Source organism: Mustela nivalis, assembly GCF_964662115.1.
Source record: "Mustela nivalis genome assembly, chromosome: 18".
Lineage (NCBI taxonomy): Eukaryota > Metazoa > Chordata > Mammalia > Carnivora > Mustelidae > Mustela > Mustela nivalis.
This window is the reverse complement of record NC_139037.1, coordinates 12,248,585-12,272,654: the sequence shown is the minus strand read 5'-3', so window position 1 is coordinate 12,272,654 and position 24,070 is coordinate 12,248,585. Positions and strand designations below refer to the sequence as shown.

At 47.1% G+C, this 24,070-nt stretch overlaps 2 protein-coding genes across 3 annotated transcripts in view; one reads left to right on the top strand and one right to left on the bottom strand.

Annotated features, from left to right (window-relative positions):
* The window catches only part of DDX19B (DEAD-box helicase 19B), a 23,322-nt gene extending 22,281 nt beyond the window's left edge, over window positions 1-1,041 (bottom strand). The window contains exon 1 of the mRNA XM_082712270.1: window positions 938-1,041. Within this exon, the coding sequence (XP_082568396.1) occupies window positions 938-1,009 (72 nt within the window). The 5' untranslated portion in view covers window positions 1,010-1,041. The remainder of the gene's footprint in view (window positions 1-937) is intronic.
* The window catches only part of AARS1 (alanyl-tRNA synthetase 1), a 25,478-nt gene extending 1,408 nt beyond the window's left edge, over window positions 1-24,070 (top strand). Inside the window, exons 2-23 of one of the 2 annotated variants that reach the window (XM_082712211.1) lie at window positions 581-744; window positions 2,846-3,153; window positions 6,342-6,506; window positions 8,631-8,819; window positions 9,052-9,197; window positions 10,639-10,830; window positions 11,765-11,909; window positions 12,258-12,403; window positions 12,977-13,085; window positions 13,238-13,388; window positions 14,124-14,248; window positions 14,660-14,804; window positions 16,158-16,336; window positions 17,502-17,615; window positions 19,290-19,496; window positions 20,029-20,213; window positions 20,895-21,003; window positions 21,683-21,796; window positions 22,329-22,448; window positions 22,542-22,628; window positions 23,029-23,142; window positions 23,526-24,070. In XM_082712211.1, the coding sequence (XP_082568337.1) occupies window positions 6,363-6,506; window positions 8,631-8,819; window positions 9,052-9,197; window positions 10,639-10,830; window positions 11,765-11,909; window positions 12,258-12,403; window positions 12,977-13,085; window positions 13,238-13,388; window positions 14,124-14,248; window positions 14,660-14,804; window positions 16,158-16,336; window positions 17,502-17,615; window positions 19,290-19,496; window positions 20,029-20,213; window positions 20,895-21,003; window positions 21,683-21,796; window positions 22,329-22,448; window positions 22,542-22,628; window positions 23,029-23,142; window positions 23,526-23,711 (2,907 nt within the window). In that variant the 5' untranslated portion in view covers window positions 581-744; window positions 2,846-3,153; window positions 6,342-6,362 and the 3' untranslated portion in view covers window positions 23,712-24,070. Of the gene's footprint in view, window positions 1-580; window positions 745-2,845; window positions 3,486-6,341; window positions 6,507-8,630; window positions 8,820-9,051; window positions 9,198-10,638; window positions 10,831-11,764; window positions 11,910-12,257; window positions 12,404-12,976; window positions 13,086-13,237; window positions 13,389-14,123; window positions 14,249-14,659; window positions 14,805-16,157; window positions 16,337-17,501; window positions 17,616-19,289; window positions 19,497-20,028; window positions 20,214-20,894; window positions 21,004-21,682; window positions 21,797-22,328; window positions 22,449-22,541; window positions 22,629-23,028; window positions 23,143-23,525 lie in introns of those variants that run through there. The other variant, XM_082712212.1, reaches the window with a different exon arrangement.

Genomic DNA, 24,070 nt, shown 5'->3' with positions numbered 1-24,070 from the left:
TCGGTTAAGCGTCTGCTTTCAGCTCAGGTCATGGTCCCAGAGTCCTGAGAGCTCCCTGCTCAGCCAGGAGTCTGCTTCTCCCTCTCCCTCTGCTTCTTTCTCCACTCGTGCACTCTCTCTCTCTGTCTCAAATAAATAAAATCTTTAAAAAATAAATTTGTATTTTAGACAAACAAGAAAGGGAATAATACAATGAACATCTAGGTTCCCACCTTAGGGCTTAAGAAAGAAAACAAAGATTTGATTGAAGCCCCCTGTATGACCATCCCTCAACACAGCAGCTGTCCTGAATTTGGTGCTTATCCTTCTCATAAATGCTTTTTATCATGTGTTGCTTTCTCTATTTAAAAAACAAACAACCCAGTGGTGCGTGGGTGACTCAGTGGGTTAAGCCTCTGCCTTTGGCTCAGGTCATGATCCCAGGGTCCTGGGATTGAGCCCCGCATCAGGCTCTCTGCTCAGCGGGGAACCCGCTTCCCTCTCTCTCTGTCAAATAAATAAATAAAATCTTAAAAAAAAAAAAAACCCACCCAAATTTAATAAGCATCAGTATGCTAAGGTTTCCTGTCTCCATCTGTAGATACTAGCTCAACCTGAGACACCTGCTAAGAAGCAATCTGCTTTCCAAAGCAGAGCATGGAGAGAGGAATCAAGGTTACAAGAGCCACTGGATTAGAATGCAACCTCCTGCATTTACTCCCACATGACTTTGGCAGCCTCCACATTCTCTGAAGTTATGGATAAGTACCCGGTGCACCATTCAATAATTCAGCAGTCACAAGCTTATGTGATATAGCGACTGGCCTCCGGCGAAGGCTTGATAAATATTAGCTATTATTACTACTCCAGACTCTTCCCTCCATGGGTGGGGGGGTGGGGTGGGGAAGACGCCTAACTGTGGAAAAAGGGTCTTATTTCTAACCTCAGAAATACTCACATCGCTCACGGGCAAGGCAAGCGGAAAGCACCCCAAGGCGCGGCCTCGGATACGGCCTGCAGCCCCAGCCATCGCCCCTCAGCATGGCGGTTACCTCCGCCAACGGCCCTCACTGCGGCTGCCTCATTGGCTGAGGCCTGGGAGCCGGTCCGTCCAGCCAATCAGCCTCGGGCTCGCGTGCCCGGGGAGCTAGGGGCGAAAGGCTGAGCCTTTGCTCCAGCAAGGGGTCCTTTGTGTATTGAACTTTGTTATTTTTTGCTGAATATCCAGCTCCTTCGCTAGACTGAAAACTTCATGAGGGCAGGGCAATTTGCATTCTTTAATGTTACCTTCAGGGACTAAAGCATAATAGACACCCACTTGGTGAATGACTAGGTGAGGAATACACAACCCCCAGATAGGTCAAACTTTTAAATCTTTATCTCTGAACAAATAGGGGAAGAAGCTCATTCCTAGTTGATGCCCTCGCTACTCCAAATGTGATCCTCCTCCTCCAGCAGCAGCAGCATAGGTATCAGCAGCACCTGTGGAAGTCCATTAGAATGCAGAATCTCAGGCCTCACTCCTAGACCCACTAGATCAGGATCTCAATTTAAATATATCAGGTGATTTCTTAACAACTTATGGTCTGAAAACTATTCAGTCACTGCCATTTGACCTGATAGCAAATAAATGAACGGTCTAAGTCCATTTTATGGGTGTTAAAAATATTTTAGGTGCCATGGGAGAATTAAAACCTAGGACTACATATTTCCAAAACTAAGTATCTAACTTGTACTATCTTGAGCTCTATTAGCTTCCTCATTTCCCAAGAGGTTCAGCCAATGTTTTACTTCAGAGTAAGTCATATGTATAGCACTTATTCTTACCTGCAAGCCTATTTGCTTAGCCCAGAATAAGAATTTTCCTATAATACACAATTTGCGTTGCACTAAAATAGTTTTCCTGGGGGGCGCCTGGGTGGCTCAGTGGGTTAAAGTTTCTGCCTTTAGCACAGGTAATGGTCCCAGGGTGGTCTCTCTGCTCAGCAGGGAGCCTGCTTCCTCTTCTCTCTCACTCTGCCTACCTCTCTGCCTACTTGTGATCTCTGTCTGTCAAATAAATAAATAAAATCTTTAAAAAAAATAGTTTTCTTTCTATTTTATAGTTGCATTACCTACAAGAGAAACAGATCATAGAGAACAGGATAATTCAAGTAGAATGCTTAGAAAAATGTTACATTTGGGTCTCAACTATTTCTTTTCATGTGTATTGACACAGTCGTTGGGTGAAATGAAAAAAATTTTTTGTAAATGTGTCTCTAATTCTTTCACGAGTGAAGGTGCTATCCTAATAGCGACAACTCCAGCAACATAATAAAGGTATTTAGACTACAACCAATATCACTTTATTTTGAAAATAAGCTTGTACAATTCTGGCTTTCCATTTTAATTGTGGTGGCACAAAGGCTGACCCATTTCTGATTGTTTAGGCCAAATATGTTATTTTGGGCTAATGTGGATCAGAACAAACACTTGTCTTTCTTGGTTTTCTCCTTGTCTTAACCTCTGGGTGCCTCAGTCTCCTTAGCTGTTAAAAACAGGTAATATTAGTAACTCCATTATAACTCATTCATTGTTGTGAAGATTAGCTCGAAAGTTTACATCAGTGCCGGCGCATACTACATGTGTTCAGCAAATGTTAGGTGGGATAATGATTAATGAGTTGGGGTGAACTGGGAAGCTAGTTCAAGTGGTTTTTTTTTTTTTTTTTTCTTTTTTCTTTTAAACTGGCTTTTGAGCTTGGCCGTCCTTATGTATAGAATGCACTTTTATATACGAAAGTAACATATTTCCACAATGAACAGAACTGTACACCAAGGCCGTGACCTTTAACAAACACACGTCGTTGGTTACCGTTATTAACCAGGTCAACTATTAGGACTTTGCAAACCAAAATGTCGACCTCCAGAAGCCCGCAGCCTACCCGGTCACGTGACTTATCCCTGCCCTTCTATTCCGGGCCATTGCATCAGCCGACATAGAGCCGCCTTTCTGGAACCAACTAGTAAGCTGATTCGTGCTCAGATTGATTGGCATCTAGACGGACCAATAATACCTCGTAAAGATAAGGCTGGGCGGTGCACTTTCCATCGCGGCGCTCTGACTGGGCCGGGTTGTGAAGGCTGCGGTCTGTAGTGGCTCGCGGCTGGTGCCGCTCTGCGTCTGCTGGACCAGGTAACCTCGGTCTCTGGGTGGGGGGTCCTTATGTAGGAGTTGGGGAAGGCGACCCTCGGGAGAAGTAGACGGGCCTCGGAGAGATTTGCGGTGTCGCTAGAGCTGCTAGGTCGTGGGCCTGAAAGCTCAGCCGCCCCAGCGGGTCCCTGGGGCCAGGCCCCACGAGGCCTCTGGAACCAGGGCCTGCGGTGGACTTGGGGCTACAGCGCAGCGCGGGAGCGGCATCTTCAGACCCCTGGGGCGCTGCGGCCGGAGTGGCCTCGGGTGGCCTTGCGGAGGACCAAGACCTTGGGAGGATCACGGTTGCCATTGACTACCTGCTCAAAGCTGAGGTTTTATCTCCTCGGGTTTTAACCCCTCGGGACGGGCGAGGAGGTTCTGTGTGTGTTGGGGGGGTGTGCGAGGGTGGGCTAGAAGGTTGGAATTCCCCTGTGAGCCATTTCCTAAATTCTTAAAACTAGGCGGTACTTATTCAGGTTTATCTGGAGGCACTGTGTGTGCCCCGTCGTGTTCTGCTGGTACTTTAACAGAGAGTGCATTTCCCGGTGTGCTTCCGGTTCGCTGACAGTTCGCTATTAAAGGATCATACCTAATCCTGAAATATTAACTTAGCAATCATTGGACTAGATGTTGAGGCTATTCCCGTATGGTGAGCAAAAATCAGTCATGATTCTCACGGGGGTGGAACTTAGAGCGTGATGGGGGAGATGGACGTTGAACAAGCAGTCCAGTGGGTGTAGAAGTTTTAAAGGAAGACACCTGAAGCTACGGTGGGGGGGGGGGTAGGTATAGTGAGAATCTGGTCAAGAAGGAGAAGGCTTCCTTAAGTAAGTGTCTTCGGAATTGCTATATCAAAGTCCAGAAGTTAACTAGGAAATGGAAAAGAGTGGGGTAAGGTAGACAACTTACTTGGCAAATGAAGAGGACATTGAAAGATCCTAGGACTGGTGTCTTAAACCCAAAAGCCATTGTGATTTAAGGTACTCCAGGCCTTTACAGCCTCTGCTGGGAAGTAGAATCTGAGGACCACCCTTTCTCCCACTTTTCAGTGGATATAAATACTATACAGCCTTCCCGTATATATTGAATAAATGAATTTGTGATGGTGACGTGCCTTTTAAGAGTCCCGCCTCTATATGTGAATATATATCGGATCCTTACATCATTTTGCAGTTCTTTCTGTATGACTGTCTCCCTGTTGAGGGCGGAGACTCATTCTTGGTTCCTCGCACAATATGCGTTTATATATGTTGAATGAGTAAGCAAAATGGAAAGTCTACAAGTCTTTTGGGATGCAGCTTATTTACCTCAGCCTGTTCAGAGGAGGAGCAGTGAACGTTTTGAAACTGCTTTGATGTTGCTCATTCAGCTTGGCACTGTACATTAATTTTGGTCACCATTAAGACTGATTGAGAGCCATGATGAGGAGGGATGGGGTGTAGCAAAGTTTCTAAAAACCCTAGCCTTCACTCCTTTGCCTGGGCATTAAAGTCCTTATCTGTGGGAGTTTTAGTTCACTCGGGTTCTTTCAGCCAGTGTTTCACCATCTTTTTGTCCAAAGGGCTTTTGTTTCCATAAGTAGTTGATTGAATTGTGAATTAATCATTTGAAATTGTGGGTAACTGTGAATCACTGTGTGCATCTTTATCTTCTTAGAAGAAGGGAAAAAAACAACTTTGCACACTAAGTGACTTGAAGTAATAGCACTCATGTTCCTTTATTTTTTTTTAAAGATTTTATTTATTCATTTGACAGACAGAGATCACAAGTAGGCAGAGAGGCAGGCAGAGAGATAGAGAGGAGGAAGCAGGCTCCCCGCCGAGCAGAGAGCCCGACGCGGGGCTCGATCCCAGAACCCCAGGATCATGACCTGAGCTGAAGGCAGAGGCTTTAACCCACTGAGCCACCCAGGTGTCCCTAGATACTACTATTTTACACAAAAAGGATACCGGGCTCAGTGGGTTAAGCGTCTGCCTTCGGCTCAGGTCATGATCGCAGGGTCCCGGGATCCAGTCCCACGTTGGCTTCTCCTCCCCTCCCCTGCACTTGAGCGTTTGCACTCTCTTTCTCCGTCTCTCAAAAACAAAACAAAACAAAACAAAAAAACCCAAAGAAGAAATTTGGGATGCAGTAACTTATTTATGGTTAGAGTTGGGTCTCGAATTCTAGAGACTAATGTCAGCCAGATGGTTCCCATTTTTTTGGACAGCCAGTGCTGATGGCACTGTAGTACTATGCTGGCGATGGGCACCTGCTCACCAGGGACTGTCACTTTTCCCCAACCTGCCTCTCAGGGAAATCATAGTAAGTGTGAAAGAGCTTTGACATTGTCAAGTTGTATCATTTCTTAGCTTCTCTCTCTTCTGAACTCCTTTCTCTTTTACTGGCTCTGAGCTCTACCTCCTCAGTGTGGCTGTAGCATCCTCACCCCTTAGTAACCTAATAGCTGGGAAGGTCGCCGTCTGCCAGCCAGTTGTTCTGGCTGGGTGCTCCAGCTAGGTGGAGGCAGGTATCGTCCTACTTGCAGACAGTTCCTTGTATAACTGGCCCCATCCCCAGGTCCACTACTGTTGACAGCAGCCTCCCTCAGGTGGTCAGGCCAAACCTAGAGACCCTGACTTTAGGGATAATGGGACGAATGTAGGCATGTAGATGAACACAGAGCTGGAAGGGGCCTTCGAGTTCATTCTCATATGGACCTGTCCTTGTGTTGGCGAAGTGAAGTAACTCCATTAAGGATTTACAGCCAGGACTGGAACGCAGGTCTTCTGAGCATCCCCCGCATCCCCAGTTGGCGTCTCTGCTGGACGGTAAACCGTGAGGTTTTTATTCCCATTTCCTAATTCCTGGCCTAGGCCTTGGCACAGAGGATGTGCTATACATCTTCATAGTTTGGAATAAATGAACACACGAAGAAACCCTCCTGCTCTACTTGATGTGTTGGTGTATTGAACCTATTGAGGTTGGCATGGGAAGGAAGAACACGTGGGACTATTGTCTGCTAGTGCAGCAAGTTTTGCTTCGATAATGATTTTAGCCTTGGACGTTACAACATAGAGGTTTTAGGATCAAACAGCTTTCTGTGTCCTGATTTGATTTGGCTTGAGAAGCCAGGAGTCTTGTGTAATGCCTACTTATCTCTTAGTTTCAGTTCCCCGAATTTTCCTTCTTTTCTTCCCTCTGCTTAGTTCCGTAGCATTATTTTCAAGATGGACTCGACCCTAACAGCAAGTGAAATCCGGCAGCGATTTATAGATTTCTTCAAGAGGAATGAGCACACCTACGTTCACTCGTCTGCCACCATCCCGTTGGACGATCCTACTTTGCTCTTCGCCAATGCGGGCATGAACCAGGTAAGAAGGGTTTTTCCTTTTCCTTTCTTTGATTTAACATTATTTATTTACTTATTTAATTTCTTTAATTTTTTTTTTTTTAAAAGATCTTTATTTATTTATTTGACAGAGAGAGAGACAGAGAGAGCAATAACGCAAGCAGGGGGAGCGGGAGAGGGAAAGCAGGCTTCCCACCAAGCAGGGAGCCTGTTGTGGGGCTTGGTCCCAGGGCCTTGGGATCATGACCTGAGCAAAACAAAGGCAGATACTTAATGACTGAGCCACCCGGGCGCCCCTAATTTATTTGTTTATTTATTTATTTTTAAAGATTTTATTTATTTTATTTGACAGACAGAGGGGGCACTAATTTTATGTGGACTTGCAAGGTGATGGGTTTTCTGGAATACTGGGAAGGTTCTCTTTTACTCTGGCATTCCTAGGCATGAGTTTTATCTTCTCCCACATGTGTCAACTATACTTGGTAGAAGAACCATGGGAGTCCAGTATTTGTTTTGTTTTGTTTTTAAAGATTTTATAGATTTATTTGACAGAGAGATAGACAGTGAGAGAGGGGACACAAGCAGAGAGAATGGGAGAGGGAGAAGCAGTCTTCCTCACAGTCCCAGGACCCTGAGATCATGACCTGAGCTGAAGGCAGATGCTTAACGACTGAGCCACCCAAGCGCCCCGGGAGTCCAGTGTCCTAATGTTCTCTGAATAGCCGTAATTATTAGACTGATGTACTTCGCATTTACTATGTGCCAGGAATTGTTCTACGTCTTTTATGTGAGCTGACTCATTTAATGCTCACTCTGTACTGATGCACTGACAGCTCAGGTAAATTGCCCAAGCTGACATAGCTGGTGAATGCTGGAGTATGGATCGGAAACCCGGCAGTCCTTTGCTTAGCTTAACTTTTGTGCTGTACTGCCTCTTACTGCTTCTTAATCAGAAATACCTTGATGGGTTTTTGCTTTTTTTTTTTTTTTTTTTTAAACATTTAAAAATAGTATTTATTAGGCATCTGCCCTTTTTCAGGTATTGTGCTAGGTACTGGATATAGAAGATAAGTAATACGGTTTTTGCTTTTAAGGGGTTCATGGTCTAGTTCAGAACTGTCAAATGGAACTTTGACAACGATGGTCATGTTCTATGGCTATGACTGGGCTATCCAGTATGGTAGCCACCAGCCACATATGATGATTTTTTAATTTTAGGTTTTTATATTATTTATTTACGTTATCTCTACACCTAGCATGGGACTCAAACTTACAACCCCGAGATCCGAAGTTGCATGCTTCACCAATTGAGCTGGCCAGGCACCCCATACGTATTAGTGAGCTGATGCGACTGAGGAACAGAATTTTTTGTTTTTAGAAAATTTTGATTAATTACTAATAATTTCATTTTAATTAATTGTACAAGTCACAGGTGATTGGTGGGCTACCAAATTGGACAGGTCTAGTGAGGGGGAAAATAAATAAACTTATATAACAATGTTACATCAAAGTGTAATTTGATAAATCCTGAGAGCAAAATAATACCTTTTCTGCACATGGGTCGTTCATCAAGTTGTGCTGATTTTACTCCCTTAATAGGTCTCAGTTTTTTTCTTCCTTATCACCTTTACCATTAAGCCTGCACATCATTTTTTAAAATAATAATTACAATTATTATTTTTAAAGTAGCTCTGTGGCCAATGTGGGATTTGAACTCATGACCCTGAGATCAAAGTGTTCCTTGCCCTACCAACTGAGCCAGCCAGGTGCCTCCAGCATATCACTTTTACACTAAGTTCTTCCAGAAAGATGTCCTAAGCCCTGACCACCAGAGACTCCTGAGGAAGCGTGGGTTTCACCACATCAGCCTCTGGCTGATACACAGATCCAACAGGTGTTTCCCTGGTGCAGGTGGTGTTGCTAGCAATGGTGGAGACTGAGAGCAAGGACCAGGAAGAAGCTGCTCTCAGACAGGCTGCCTGTGCCGCTGCCCTGTCAGGCCACGTGCCTCCCAAGTGTCTCCGTATTCCAGGCTAATTAAATACATCACAAACAACAGTTTCTGTGTGGTCTCTACCTGCCACCATGTGACCACCTGATGGCTTGACACCTCCTTCAAAGCTGAAATGTTCCCTTTCTTTTTTAGTTTAAACCCATCTTTCTGAACACTATTGACCCATCTCACCCCATGGCCAAGCTGAGCAGAGCTGCCAATACCCAGAAGTGCATCCGGGCTGGGGGCAAACACAACGACCTGGATGACGTGGGCAAGGATGTCTATCATCACACCTTCTTTGAGATGCTGGGCTCCTGGTCTTTCGGAGATTACTTCAAGGTAAGTTTGAAGAGGGGATCTAAGCCTTCCAGGATGCAGTGCCTAGCATTTGATGATTCCGGTTTATGTTTTGGTATCTTCTATAAATTGATCCTTCATTTGTCTGGGTTGATAGTAAAGATGTTGTAGTTTTATATTTGCATTCCTCGGGTCTGCACTTTTCTACTCAGCCTAAATAGATTTTTGGCTTGGCCACATTCTGCATTTTTTTTGTTGTTGTTCTTTTTTGTAGGAATTGGCATGTAAGATGGCTTTGGAGCTTCTCACCCAAGAGTTTGGCATTCCAGTTGAGAGGCTTTATGTTACTTACTTTGGTGGGGATGAAGCAGCTGGCTTAGAACCAGACCTGGAGTGCAAACAGATCTGGCAAAACTTGGGGTAAGAATGCATCTCACATGTAGAGTGTGGAGGAGTGAAGTGATTTCTGACTTGGTGCTGCCATGGGCTATTAGGGCTTGGGGTGCATTGCCTTGTCCTGTTGCAGGCTGTGCATTTTGAGATGGAGGTGGGAGTGACTAGGAACAATTACCCTTTGGTGCATTCGTTGTCTTTTTTTTTTTTTTAAAGATTTATTTATTTTAGAGAGAGAGCAACACAGCGTGAGTAGGGGGAGGGGCGGAGAGACAGAATCTCATGCAGGCTCCATGATGAGTAGGGGGCCAGGCATGGGGCTCCATCCCAGCGCCCAGAAATCATGACCTGACCTGAGCCGAAACCCAAGAGTCAGACGCTTAACTGACTGAGGTACCCACGCACCCTGTTCATTTTCTTTTTCTTTTTACTTTAACTCTTAGAAAAGGTATAGCTTTTTACCACACTTAGTGGTTTTGCTGTTTCATTCATTCATTTATGAATTAATTACTTTGACTCCAGTAATACTACTCTAATCCGGCTTCCCCTGGTACTTGGTCTGAAACCCCTCCTTGCTTAGATTCTGTCATTTACAAGTACTTGGACATTTTGGCTAATAACACACGCGAACCTTAGACACTTGAGTGGGAATCCTGTTTTGCTTGGCTTGTGTGTATCTGGACCCTGTTATCCAGTGTGCACAATCTTTCCTGACTGCCTGTCTTACCTAGCAGCTCTCAGGAGGGTTCAGTATTTTGGAAATAATTTTAATTTTACTAAATGCATTTTGGTATCATTTTAAGGTGAGAAAGTTGACTAAATTGAGGCATAGAAAAGTGACTCGAAATATTCAGCAGCTGTTTTAATGCTTCTGGTGTTTCCATTTTTTAAAAATGAAGGAACACTTGCAGAGTAAATATTTGCTTAAATTCTGGTCATATGAGCATATATGTTTTCATTTTCATGTGTTCCTTTCTAGGCTATATCCTTGTCTTTGCCCATTTTTGTTTAGTTATGAACGTAGCTTTATGTGTATTTTGTATTCTGTTGTAGTCACGCCTGAGAAGAATCCTGTCCTGCTCCCTTAGCCCCTGCTGTGTCGGCCCAGTGTTAGTCATTGCCAATGAGGGTGCCTTTTTTTTTTTTTTTTAAATAGGAATGCATAAGGATCTCCTTTAGTAGTGGATACAAGTCTGGGCAGAATCCTTGTCATTGGGGGCACCTGGGTAGCTCAGTTGGTAAAGCGACTGCCTTCAGCTCAGGTCATGATCCTGGAGTCTCAGGATCGAGTCCCGCATGGGGCTCCCTGCTCAGCAGGGAGTCTGCTTCTCTCTCTGACCCTCCTCCCTCTCATCCTCTCTTTCTCTCATTCTCTCAAATAAATAATAAAAATAAAATCGTTAATTAAAAAAAAAAAAAGGATCCTTGTCAATGGCTGTAACTGAGCTTATCTTCTTACTCTCCGCAGGCTGGATGACTCCAAAATCCTCCCTGGCAACATGAAGGATAACTTCTGGGAGATGGGTGACACGGGCCCATGTGGTCCCTGCAGTGAGATTCACTATGACCGGATTGGTGGCCGGGATGCTGCACACCTCGTCAACCAGGATGACCCCAACGTGCTGGAGATTTGGAACCTTGTGTTCATCCAGTATAACAGGTGGCCTTGGGGTTCTAAACTCTTCCTGCTAATAGCAGCACCTTTTCCTGAGCCACGTAGAGAAAGAGGGACTCAGAGCACAAGGCTGTCTTCTCATCCTCATCTTGAGGATAGTGGAACAGAGCTAAAGCAAGACTAAAGACATCAGGGGATCTTGTGGACATTATTTAGATTTTTTCTCTCAGGTTTTCCTTCTGATCTCTGAGTCACTGGTGGACCTAATCTTTTATAAAATAGTTTTATTTCACATAGTACCTGCTTCAGGACTATTCCTATAATGTCATTTTTGCTATAATTTGGACTGTGATTTTATTTTATTTTATTTCAGTTTTTTAAAGATTTTATTTACTTATTTGACCAGAGAGAGAGAGAGAAAGAGTGGGAGAGAGAGAGGGAGAGAGAATCTGAAACAGACTCCACACTGACTACAGAGCCTGATGTGGGGCTTGATCCCACAACTGAGAGATCATGACCTGAGCCAAAACCAAGAGTTGGATGCTTAACCAGCAGAGCCACCCAGGTGCCCCTGTGGACTGCAGTTTTAAAGCTCATTTCCTTGAGACCTGCTTCACCCTTTATTTTTTATTCTCTAAAGATTTTATTTATTAGAGAGAGAGAAAGCACAAGAGTGGAAAGAGGCAGAAGGGGAGGGAGAAGCAGACTGCCCATGAAGCAGGGATCCCGATGCGGGGCGCAATCCCAGGACTCTGGGATCATGACATTTAACTGACTGAGCCACCCCGGCTCATGCCTCACTCTTTCATAGGCCCCAGAGTACTTACGTTTTCCCCTCCTCTCCTCCCAACAAGTCAGGCAGAGGCAGGTGGCAAATAGTCACAGCCTGTCATCTGTGCTACGTAACAGAGTTTTAACCAGCGGGGAGAGGTGGCACCTAGAGTCCTTGTTTCAACTTCTCTCTCTCTGGGTCCTGCAGGGAAAGCGATGGCATTTTGAAACCTCTTCCTAAGAAAAGCATCGACACAGGGATGGGCCTGGAGCGACTGGTGTCTGTACTGCAGAATAAGATGTCCAACTATGACACTGACCTTTTTGTTCCTTACTTCGAAGCCATTCAGAAGGTACTGGTCCTATTGCAAACATGCAGATGTTTGTGGAGGTTTCTAGGTTGTACTCTGAGCAGTACTGTCAAAGGTAAAATAATCATGTCTTTGCCAGCTAAGGGTACCTGTGACCATCTGTTAATTGAATTGTTAATAACTTAAGAGGCTCTAAGCATAAGGTACTGAGGTTTGTTGAGTGCAGGGGTCTGGCTGGAGGCTCTTTCTGTCCCTCTTCTTAGTATTAAAAGATCTGGGAAGAGGGCCATCCTTTCCCTTATGCCCATTCAGTTCTCTTGGAATCTTCTAGGGCAAGGCGGTACCAGAAGGGTGCTTCCTAACGAGCTGCCTCCTGGTTTTTATCTGTAGGGCACAGGTGCCCGGCCGTACTCGGGGAAAGTTGGTGCCGAAGATGCTGATGGGATCGATATGGCCTACCGGGTGCTGGCTGACCATGCCCGGACCATCACCGTGGCACTGGCTGATGGCGGCCGACCTGACAACACAGGGCGGGGGTAAGTCTGGGGCGGGGTTGGGACTGCCACTGTGAGTTTGAGGACTCTCCACGGAACTTAAAGCCATGCTTTATGTTTGTTTTCTTTGTCACTTAGGTAGTTGGAGGGATCCTTGTATTTTTTAGGGATTAAGAGAGTTTCAGCTTGTGTTACAGAGTTGCCATTTTTATTAAATCTTTGTTGCTAAGTACAAGAGAAGAAGATAGAGGTTGTATTTTAGGTTGTCTGGTAGGATATTGGAAGGGCGGGATGGGCTCCATATTGATGAGGCCCAGGCAGTTTTCTTACTGATAGGCAGGTCCTGAGATTTGAGTCATCAGCCGTCTGGGCTGAACTTGACTCCATCTCTGGGTCAGCAGAATGTGGTAGAAAAACTGACGTATTTGTTGGGTATATTCCTGAGTTTTCTGCTGGAATGAATGTCCTCAGGGGCTCACAGAAAAAGGACTTAGATAAAAGAATGTCTCTGGAAGAGTCAAAATGCTGGTCATTTGCTTTGGGTAGAATTCCAAAAACCCCATTAAAAAATGCTTGGAAGGTTGTCTAGAGGAGGTGGTCTTCTGCCTGTTTCAGGTATGTGTTGAGACGGATTCTCCGCCGGGCGGTCCGATATTCCCATGAGAAACTCAATGCCAGCAGGGGGTTCTTTGCCACGTTAGTAGATGTTGTCGTCCAGTCGTTGGTAGGTGTATCTCCCTGCTTATCTCTGTTCGGCTAATGCACTTAGCTTAGAGGGCTGGGGTGGGAATTAGCATATTGTCAGTGAGAGTTTTTAAGGCGCTCATGGAATGGTCTGTCTTCAAGGAGTCCACGTCTCTGTTTTCCCTTTGCCAGGGTGATGCATTTCCTGAGCTCAAGAAGGACCCAGATATGGTGAAGGACATCATAAATGAAGAAGAAGTGCAGTTTCTTAAGACTCTCAGCAGAGGGCGCCGCATCTTGGACAGGAAAATTCAGAGCCTGGGAGACTGTAAAACCATTCCTGGTAAGGACTAGTTTGTTCCTTTCTTCATCCGGGTTAATCTTTCCAGAAGAGGCAAGCTCTTTTTCACAATTGACAGTGGAGTCCCCTGTCTCCAAGGGCTCAGGATAGCTTGGTTGGTTATACTGCTTTTGGTATAAAATGGGGTTTATAGTAAAATTATAAAAGTAATATGTTAATGTGGCAAAGTATTTAAATAACACAGAAGTAAAAAATGAAGATTCTCTTTTCTCCTGTTACCTCATTTCTCAGAGGTAACAGATGTTAAGAGTTTGTTGTCTAACTACTCAGGACTTTACTCTGTTTACCTATGTATGTATGTAGGGGCGTGTGTGTGTATTTTCTAGCAATAATGGAACATACGGTATGTACTGTACTGCAGCTTGGCTTTTTTTCTTTCTTTCTTTCTTTTTTTTTAAAACTAGACTGGAAAATTTAAAAAACATTTTTTTTAACATGTTAGTGCAGTGTAATGCACAAGGAGAAAGCCTGATGAATTTCCACAAAGGGAACACTTGTGTTCTGATTAAGAAACAGAACTTTTCGGGGAGACCTCTTGTACTTGCTCCAGATCAATCTGAAAGATTTGTTGGATTTTCTGACAAGTGCACAGAATCAATACTAACTAGCCTTGTCTCCAGTTCCTTCTGTCACTGCCAGCTTCCTTTGGGAAGTGCTTGAGATGGCAAAGGAGGGGACTTCCATGTCATTCTTACACAGTTCCTTTGTGCCGTGCAGGGGACACTGCTTGGCTCCTCTATGACACCTATGGGTTTCCAGTGGATCTCACAGGACTGATTGCTGAAGAGAAGGGCCTGGTGGTGGATATGGATGGATTTGAAGAGGAGAGGAAACTGGCCCAGGTAAAGAATTTAGGGAGTGAGCTGAAAACCCAACACTAAACAACAAGAAGAATGGGAGTTTCCCTCCATTAAAGTCTTCAGAATTCCATTTTTCCCAAGACCAGTGAGTGTCTTGCAGGGGCATGTTGGCCCCAGGGGAGATTTGGCAATAATATATGAAGACATTTTTTGGTTTTCGCAACTGAGTGTGGGATGCTGTCGGCATCAGGTGGGTAGAGGTCGAGGGGGCTGCTCAACACCTGCCGTGGACAGCCCCCCAAAACAAAGAATTACCTGGCCCCAAATGTTGGTAGTGCTGAGACTAAAAAACTGTTCTAGAGCTTTCTGTTGGGCTTATTTTAGCAGTCTGGGGTCCTTCAGAATTCTTGTTCCCACATTGGGGTAACTTATGTTTATTTCTCTTACTGGCAGCTGAAATCACAGGGCAAGGGAGCTGGAGGGGAAGACCTCATTATGCTGGACATCTATGCTATTGAAGAGCTCCGGGAGAAGGGTCTGGAAGCAACAGATGATTCCCCAAAGTATAATTACCATTCGGACTCCAGTGGGAGCTATGGTGTGTTCTTGTGTTACTGTGCGTACCTTGGCCAGGTCTCAAGATTAGGAACCTAGGGTATTTAGCAGAGCCTCTCCTATAGTTCTGCAGAGTCGTACTCTGTAATTTTATACTCCTAGAGACCCATGGCTACTAATTTTCTAATCCTTTCTTTTCTTTTTAAAGATTTTATTTATTTATTTGACAGACAGAGATCACAAGTAGGCAGAGAGGCAGGCAGAGAGAGAGGAGGAAGCAGGCTCCCTGCTGAGCAGAGAGCCCAATGCGGGACTCGATCCCAGGACTCTGAGATCATGACCTGAGCCAGAGGCAGCGGCTTAACCCACTGAGCCACCCAGGCGCCCCTAATCCTTTATTTTCTAAGAATGAAAGATTCATAGGAAGTTGTGAAAAAAATTTATAGGGACAGTCCTCGTACTCTTTACCCACTTTCTCCTAATTGTAACACCTTTCAGAAACCCAGGAAATTGGCACTAATACAATCTTCAGTGGCTGCTGAATTTTGCATCAGGATAGCGGCATTCTAGGGGCGCCTGGCTGGCTCAGTTGGTAGATCATGTGACTCTTGATCCTGCGGTCTTGAGTTCAAGCCCCACAGTGCGTACAGATTACTTAATTTATTTTTTATTTTTGAACAAGTATTTTATGCATTCAGTTGAGAGAGACAGAGATAGTGAGAGAGAGCACGAGCCGGAAGGAGTGCAAGTGGCAGGCTCCCCACTGAGCAGGAGGCCAATGTGGGGCTCAATCCCAGGACCCTGGGATCATGACCTGAGCCGAAGGGAGACGCTTCACTGACTGAGCCACCTGGTGCCCTGAGATTACTTAATTTAAATAAATAAGTAAAGAGAAAAGGATAGAATAGAGGCATTCTGAAGTTAAGAATCAAAGAAACAGGCAGTATGTGTTTTTGCTTTTTTGCATCAGCTGAGATCCCTAAATCTATCCAAGCAAGCCCACAAAATGAATACATTCTTTATGACTTGACCTTGGCAGGCGAGAATTCTACCACTGAACCACCCATGCATGACTTGACCTAGGGAGTAGGGAATTTATTATTAGTCCTAAATATTCAGATTCACTAGGTTCCTGTTCAACAGCTCAGAGATAGAGTGACCAGAACTGTCCCAGTGATGTGAAAGTCTCCCCTGGTCCGAAGCAAACTGACAGGTGGTCACTCTACTGAGTGTTATATTCCCAGCTGTTAAGCCCTTTTGGGGAGTCTAATGGTCTTGATTGTAAAATAAAATCAGACAGTTAGGACCTAAGGAGAGTTTGAGCCATAGAATCCAGCAAAGACAGCCACGAGTGTAGGAGTGAAGTCCTTGACCCTCTGTTCTCCCTTCTGTCCAGCATTTGAAAGTGCGGTGGCGACAGTGATGGCTCTGCGCAGGGACAAGATGTTCGTGGAGGAAGTGTGCACGGGCCAGGAGTGTGGAGTGGTGCTGGACAAGACCTGTTTCTATGCCGAGCAAGGCGGGCAGATCTATGATGAAGGCTACCTGGTGAAGGTCGAGGACAACAGTGAAGATGTAAGCCAACAGTTCGTCCTTGTTAGCCGGGGATGGGGGCATCCAGCAGAGGGCTGGGCCTCGGCTGGGGTAGCTTTTCTGGCTTCTCACACTCCTGTCCTTGGGGAGGAGACACAGTGGTCTTTGGGTGTGGTCCGTTGTCAGTGTTTCTGAGACCAAGGGAGCTGCCTCTTATCCCACTGATCACTGCGGTTAGGTCCCTCTTAGCAGGATTCCTGTGGTTGTGCTGTGTTCGTTGATCCTGGATTCCTCCAGGCTTTCCTCATGAATAAGAGGTAGCTCTCTGGAGGACAGACTCCCTTGCAGAAGCCTCAGCCTCTATCTCTGCCACTGCTGACTCTGTGATCTTGGAGGAGTTATCTCATCTCATGGACTTCAGCTTCCTTACGATGGCTTTACATTCTCTAGCATGCTCCTTAAGAGAACATCTGTTTCTGTATATATACACACATATATTTGTACACCTATAAAGTGGTCTGTATCTTTAATGGTAAATACAGGTACCGTTCAACTATAAAAATGAAACTGGTATTTTACCAGGAAAAGTGAGTTTATTGGGAAGTAGCAGAGAATTGTAATTTGGGACATGTGAGCTATGGCAAAAGCACAGGCAAGTCCAGCAAAGGAAGGAGAACTGCCATTTTATGGAGAAGGCGGAGGAGGAAGTTGGGGGGTGGGGCAGGTATTTTAAAGGAAAGTCCACTGGAGAAAATCACAAGCTTGGGTGATGGTGGTTTCTCATTGGCTGAGTTGCAGGGGTAGTTGATTTCTCCTAGGAGATGCAGTGTATATCTTTCCTTGTGAGGGCCTATACTTGATGGTTCTTTCCTGTCAAGCATTTCACTTGGTTCGGTAATAGACAAATTCTTTCTGAAATTATTACTGCTCCTGTTCTAGCTTCCCCTTCTAGCCACTGGGCTCCACTTCTGTGTGATTCCTTTTGATTAATTTTCAGTAGATATGGTGCGTGTTTATGTATACAATAACGGTATTAATGGTATAATGTGTGTATAACAGTATATATATACACAGTAGGAAGAGGAGCTTAGAGAATGTGTAATATGTAGATAAAGAGAGAGGAGATCATATATATATATATATATATATATATATGTATGTATGTATTTGGGCTTACTTACATATTCTTCTCCTGGACTCCTCTTAGAAAACAGAATTCACAGTGAAGAACGCTCAGGTGCGAGGAGGGTACGTGCTGCACATAGGGACCGTCTATGGCAGCCTGAGAGTCGGGGACCAGGTCCGGCTGTTTATTGATGAGGTGAGTTACATTATGCTGCTTGGCATTGGACCTGGTTAGTAATCCTCTCCCTTTTATTTTTATGTTTGTAATTTAAAATTTAATTTTTTTATCAAGGTATAGTTGACATATAAAATTCTAAGATATTTCAAGTGTATGTCATAGTGACCCAATATACATTATGAAAAGAATTCATCTCCTTTGGCTCTAAATTGGTCCAGTCATCGTTGTCACTCCTAAGTGAATTCGTGAGATGATTCTGAGTCTGATGCAAGAGAACATTTTGTGATGGGTACAGCTGTGAGTTACTAAATGGATATGTTCTTAAGTCAGAGGACTGTGATTTTATTTTATTCTATTTTAATTAATTTATTTTCAATAATCTATACCCAGTGTGGGGCTCAAACTCGTAACCCCGAGATCAAGATGAACAGTTCCTCCAGCTGAGCCAGTCACGTGCCCCAGAGGACAGTGACTTCAGTTGAGATTTAGAGACTTGTTTCACGGATGGTCTTTCTCCAGATTAACTGCAAATACTTCCTCAGGAGCCTGGGATCCTGTATTAATTAGGAACTAGGTTCTGTTCATGTGACTGAGCTCAAAATTAACAGTCACTTAAAACAAGGTAGAAGGGTGTTTCTCATCTCCAAGTCCAAGCTGCTACAGATACTCTGCCCCACAGAGTCATAGGGCCCAGCCTTTCCTTGCTTGGTTTTCTGTCCTTACTCCTGCGGTGTGGCCCTTCATTTCACAGTCCAGGAAGGTAGCCACTGGATCCATTTCTAGGCCAGGAGTTGGCAAACTTTTTTTTTTTTTTTAAGATTTTTATTTATTTATTTGACAGAGAGAGATCACAAGTAGGCAGAGAGGCAGGCAGAGAGAGAGAGAGGAGGAAGCAGGCTCCCTGCCGAGCAGAGAGCCCGATGCGGGACTCGATCCTGGGACCCCAGGATCATGACCTGAGCCGAAGGCAGCGGCCTAACCCACTGAGCCACCCAGGTGCCCCGGCAAACTTTTTTTTTTAAACAAAGTTCCAGATAGTCAATATTTTCAGTTTTGTGAGCCATATCGTCTTAGTCACAACCATACACCTCTGGTGCGGTAGCATAAAAGCAGCGTAGATCATGTATAAACATATGGGTTTGGCTGTGTTCCAATAAACCCATTTATAGAAATGGACAAAAGGCTGGATTTTGGCCCACAGGCCATAATTGGCCAACTCTTACTTTTTACTCTAGGTAGTGGGAAAGAGGAAAGGGAGGGCGTGTTCCTTCCCTTTATTTATTTTTTATTATTATTTTAATAAATTTTTATTTATTTATTTGACAGAAATCACAAGTAGGCAGAGAGGCAGGCAGAGAGAGGGGGAGGCAGGCTCCCCGCTGAGCAGAGAGCCCGATGTGGGGCTCAATCCTAGGACCCTGAGATCACGACCTGAGCCGAAGGCAGCAGCTTAACCTACTGAGCCACCCAGGCGCCCCTGTTCTTCCCTTTAAGGGTGTGTATCACATCTTCTCACAACACACTGACCAGAATGTCATATGGCCACAGTTCACTGCAAGGGAAATGGGGAAACGTAGCCCTCAGTCCGGGCAGCCCCGTGTCCAACTAAGAATCCTAGCAGTCGGGAGGGAGAGAGCAGGGATTGCAGGATGACTGGCAGACCCCTCCACCAGCTGCCCCTGCCCTCCACAGCCCCGACGGAGGCCCATCATGAGCAACCACACAGCCACGCACATCCTGAACTTCGCCCTGCGCTCCGTGCTTGGGGAAGCGGACCAGAGAGGCTCCCTGGTTGCTCCTGACCGCCTTCGGTTTGACTTCACTGCCAAGGGAGCCATGTCCACCCAGCAGATCAAGAAGGCCGAAGAGATAGCCAACCAGATGATTGAGGCAGCCAAGGTAGGTTGGATTGTGCGTCAGCTCTCAGGCCGTGAGCCCTGCTCCTTCCTACGCCGGCGTCTTTCTCCGTGGAGCCCTCTCCGCAGTCCTGATGCTCTTCCTCATGGGACCGCACCCTGCCGAGCACACAGATTTGTTCGAAGCAGTAATTCTTAGCTGCATGGGGTGGAGGGGCTGCGGTGGTATCCTGTGGAGGGACCTTAGGGCCTCTGGGGAGCGGGCAGAGGGAGGTCTTTGCTCCACTCCCTCCAGAGCTCTTCTGGTTCTGGCTCACATGCAGCACATCTAAGATCTGGTCCACCAAAAAAAAAAAAAAAAAGATTCGGTTCACAGTTTAGCAAAGCAATTGGGAATTCTATTTTGAGCTTCTTGACTTTACACCTGGGTGCCTTATTCCAGGAGGCTCAGGGCACATGATGAGAGCCAGGATTAGAAACCAGAGTCCTGCCTGTAAGACTGTGCTTTCCCTGCTGCTTTGTACTGCACCTCCAGAGACTTTTCCCAGCTTTGTTCTGTTTTCTTTCCATGGCAGCCTGTCTACACCCAGGATTGTCCCCTGGCAGCAGCTAAAGCCATCCAGGGCCTACGGGCTGTGTTTGATGAAACCTACCCTGACCCTGTGCGAGTCGTCTCCATTGGGGTCCCCGTGTCCGAGCTGCTAGATGACCCCTCTGGCCCTGCTGGCTCACTCACTTCCGTTGAGTTCTGTGGGGGAACGTGAGTACATCGGGGAATAGTGGATGGACTCGCTTTTTGTTAATTTGGTGCTGTCCTTGGAGGATGTGAGTAAAAGGCTAGATCCACTCTTACTTTTCTAAGGCTAAAACAAAGTTCTCAGACATTTACTTGCAGACAGCATACCCAAGAACTTTAGGGTTTTCTGAGCTCCTGAGGAATAAAACCTGTTTACAGGATTGTGGTGACATTTTAAAGGTAATCCTTGGATATTCTCAGGTAGTGGCAGGGACAGAAGAATATAGTTTCTATTCCAAAGGGGACCAGAAATAGAATGAACACAGAGTCTGCCAGCAGGAACATTGTGTTGGGCATTAAGAATTACAGAGTACTTTTGTTTGATTTCATTTGAGTTTCACAGTAGTCCCGTGCAGGAGAATTCTCTGCATTTTATACCTGAGAACACTGAGGCTCAGAAAGGTGGTGTCTCACTCAGTGCCTGTGTGTTCTCAGCCCCAGCTGGGCTTTCTCTGACTTGCTGCTGGGCTTCCTGGCCTGAGTCCTCCCCGAAATCCACGTAAAGGGCCTCTTCCCCTTGTCCTATTGAGGGAGCTTCCCCAGGATCGCAGAGACCTCAGGCCCTCACCATGGGCTCCCGGGTGCGGTAAGGACCAGGGTGCGTGGGCTCTCTGGTCACTGTAGACTTTGTGTTGTTCCATTCAGGCACCTGCGGAATTCAAGTCACGCAGGCACTTTTGTGATTGTGAGTGAAGAAGCTATTGCCAAGGGCATCCGGAGGATCGTTGCCGTCACGGGGGCCGAAGCCCAGAAGGTAAGTGTGGCAGCTGGTTTGTGGCTTATGGGAACAAGGCAGGAGTCGTGCAATCTGAGTCTATAGTGTAGACGGTTCCATAGCTGCTATGCTCAGAATTGGAAGTACAGTGCTACCCCCAAACTGTCCTTCAGTGACCCCCACGTGGCAAAAGAGAGCCACCACTGTGCGGAACTGCCTAACTGTGCTGGCTTTAATCTTTAAAAATATACGTAAATTCTGCTGTTTGTTCCATCATCTGTCGGCCTCTAGGAGGGTAAGCCATAATTTGGCTGTAGCTTCCAGTGCCCCAGCACTCACTCACATCTCCCCAAGGGTACATGCCTAGTTTGAGACGCACAGTGCACGGGGATGGTTGCTCGAGGGGTGGGGACTGTACCCGGGGCCTGAGGTGTGCTGAGGCTTGAAGATCGGTTCTTGTGTTGGGGTGAGAAGGGTTGCTGACTCGGGAGTTTTTGGTTCTCCCCTAAGCCTGAGGTGGTACAGTCTTTGTGCTAGTCAGGTACGAGGGCGCCCTTCCTGGGGCCTGAGGCTGCCAGCACTTGGTCCCTAAAGAACGAGAAACTTCTGCCATGTTGGGGGCGTGTTGTTCCGGAGCTTGCCATCAGTGCGCCCGCAGTTTACCGGTAGTGAAGCTGAAGGTTACCGCACGGGGGTTTACAACTCTGCCCCTCTCCAGGCCCTCAGGAAAGCAGAGAGCTTGAAGAACTCTCTCTCGGTCATGGAGGCCAAAGTGAAGGCTCAGACTGCGCCAAATAAGGACGTGCAGAGGGAGATCGCTGACCTTGGTGAGGTATGGGCTGTCTCCCTCCTTAGGCCCCGCTGAGGGCTGGATGCATCGGATGCTCCTGCAGAAGCCTCAGGTCCTGGTTCTCCGTGCAGTGGTCCCACAGGGGTCTTGGTAGATCCTGGCCTGTGGACCCCCGGAATCCGCTAGCTGCCCCACTGCCGACGGCAGGGCCCATTCTCAGCACTAGGGGGAGTTGAGGGAGTTGGGAGGAGGGGTGCCCACTGTTCCCAGGCCGCCTCATATCTGTTATGTGGAGGCTTCCTGTGAGCCTGTCACAGTCTATATTCACTGCCTGGTGGGGACCAGCTCTCTGTGTCTGCGCCTTTCCCACTCGCCCTACTCGGTACGGCACCAGTAGTTGCTCACAGAGTGACTTGTCTCTAGGCTAGTGGATACCTTTTTGTTTTTTCTTTCCTCCTGGATACGAGTCAGGGAAGACTGTGGTGTTCAGAGCCAGAAGGGTGGGCTGGTCTTGGGCCTCACATCTTAGCTCCTTGTGGTCTGGACTCCAGTGGTATTGTGGTTCTGGTTCCAGGCCCTGGCCACTGCAGTCATCCCCCAGTGGCAGAAGGATGAATTCCGGGAGAATCTCAAATCCCTGAAGAAGATCATGGATGACCTAGACCGGGCTAGCAAAGCCGATGTTCAGAAGCGCGTGAGTCCTGCCGTGCTGGTGGGTGGATGGGAGACTGTGTGGACAGCGGTCTGGGCCTTTGACCTGAGCCCTCTCCTCTGGATTTCCTTGCAGGTGTTGGAGAAGACAAAGCAGCTCATCGACAGCAACCCCAACCAGCCCCTTGTCATCTTGGAGATGGAGAGCGGCGCCTCGGCCAAGGCAAGGGGCTGGGACGCCACGCGCTGCTCTGTGCCTGTCCAGTACTTGTCTCCTCTCGGGGGATCAGCCCTCTGGTGGCTGAATTGTGAGCTTTGTGGCTCTTCATGGAATGGTGGCCTGAGGGCCCGCTCTCTGGGATTGAGGTTAGGTTGCGCCATGGAGAGATCCGGTGACTGGAGAGCTCCAGCTCCTTGGGATGGAAGGCGAACCTCAGAGCTGGAGGGTGGGCAGAGCCTTGTGCTTGGGTTCTCCTCCCCGTACAGTCTCCTGGGACCAGCACCTGCTCTGAGAGAGGGGGGCACAGGGGATGCTCTGAGAACTGGGCTCTGCAGACTCGCTGTACAGTGGAGAGCTTGGCTCCCTGTCCCTAGGCCTGGCCTGACAGCAGGTTTTCCCACAGGCCCTGAATGAAGCCTTGAAGCTCTTCAAGACACATTCCCCTCAGACCTCTGCCATGCTCTTCACAGTGGACAATGAAGCTGGCAAGATCACGTGCCTGTGTCAAGTCCCCCAGGTCAGAACACCCTGCAGCCCTGTGCCAGCGGGGAATGGTGTTGGAAGCTTGGCTCTTCTCACGGTTGTTTGCCAAGACCCTTGTGTGCGTGTGCCACCAGTTAGAAACAGCCGTCCTCCTGGCCCTTGTTTGTCACCTCCTCCAGCACCCCTACCCTCAGGCCGTCTCCTCGGGGAACACGTTCCACTGTGCTGACACCTGGCCTGGCAACTCCTCACCTGGGCTGGGCACCAGCTGTAGGACCCGTCTCAGCCCTGGCAGCCGCACCCGGAAGGGCGGGGGTCGGGCTCAGGGGTTCCCCCATCCTTTTTCATTTCCTCCCCTCTCCATGTCTTCCTCAGTCCCGTCTTCTGTCCTGACTCCCACTTCTTTCTGTTTTCCAGAATGCAGCCAACCGGGGCCTGAAAGCCAGTGAGTGGGTGCAGCAGGTGTCCGGCCTGATGGACGGCAAGGGTGGTGGCAAAGATGTGTCAGCTCAGGCCACAGGCAAGAATGTGGGCTGCCTGCAGGAGGCGCTGGAGCTGGCCACTTCCTTTGCGCAGCTCCGCCTGGGAGATGTGAAGAACTGAGGCGGAGGGGAAGCTTCCAGCGGGAGGCATCCTTCCTTCACCCGACGGATCCGTCCAGCCAGCTGTCCATCTGCCACGAGGACATTGGGATCTTGGGACCTTTAAACAGCCCTGTCTGCTCCTAACCCAGCAGTCACGAACTCACTCACCTGGGAGCTGGCCTGTGACTCCTGGCCCACGTTACATTTCTGCCCTGAGCCCTACACACCAGCGCCATCCGTCTGAAACCACTACCCCAGGATTGCTATTTATCACTGTCCTGCTCGTGTCTGTAGATAGAGTTCCTTGTGGGCCTGAGGGTCTGGGTCCACAGGGAGGGGTCCTTTGTGCTGCAGAGAATAAAAGGACTATGTGCAATA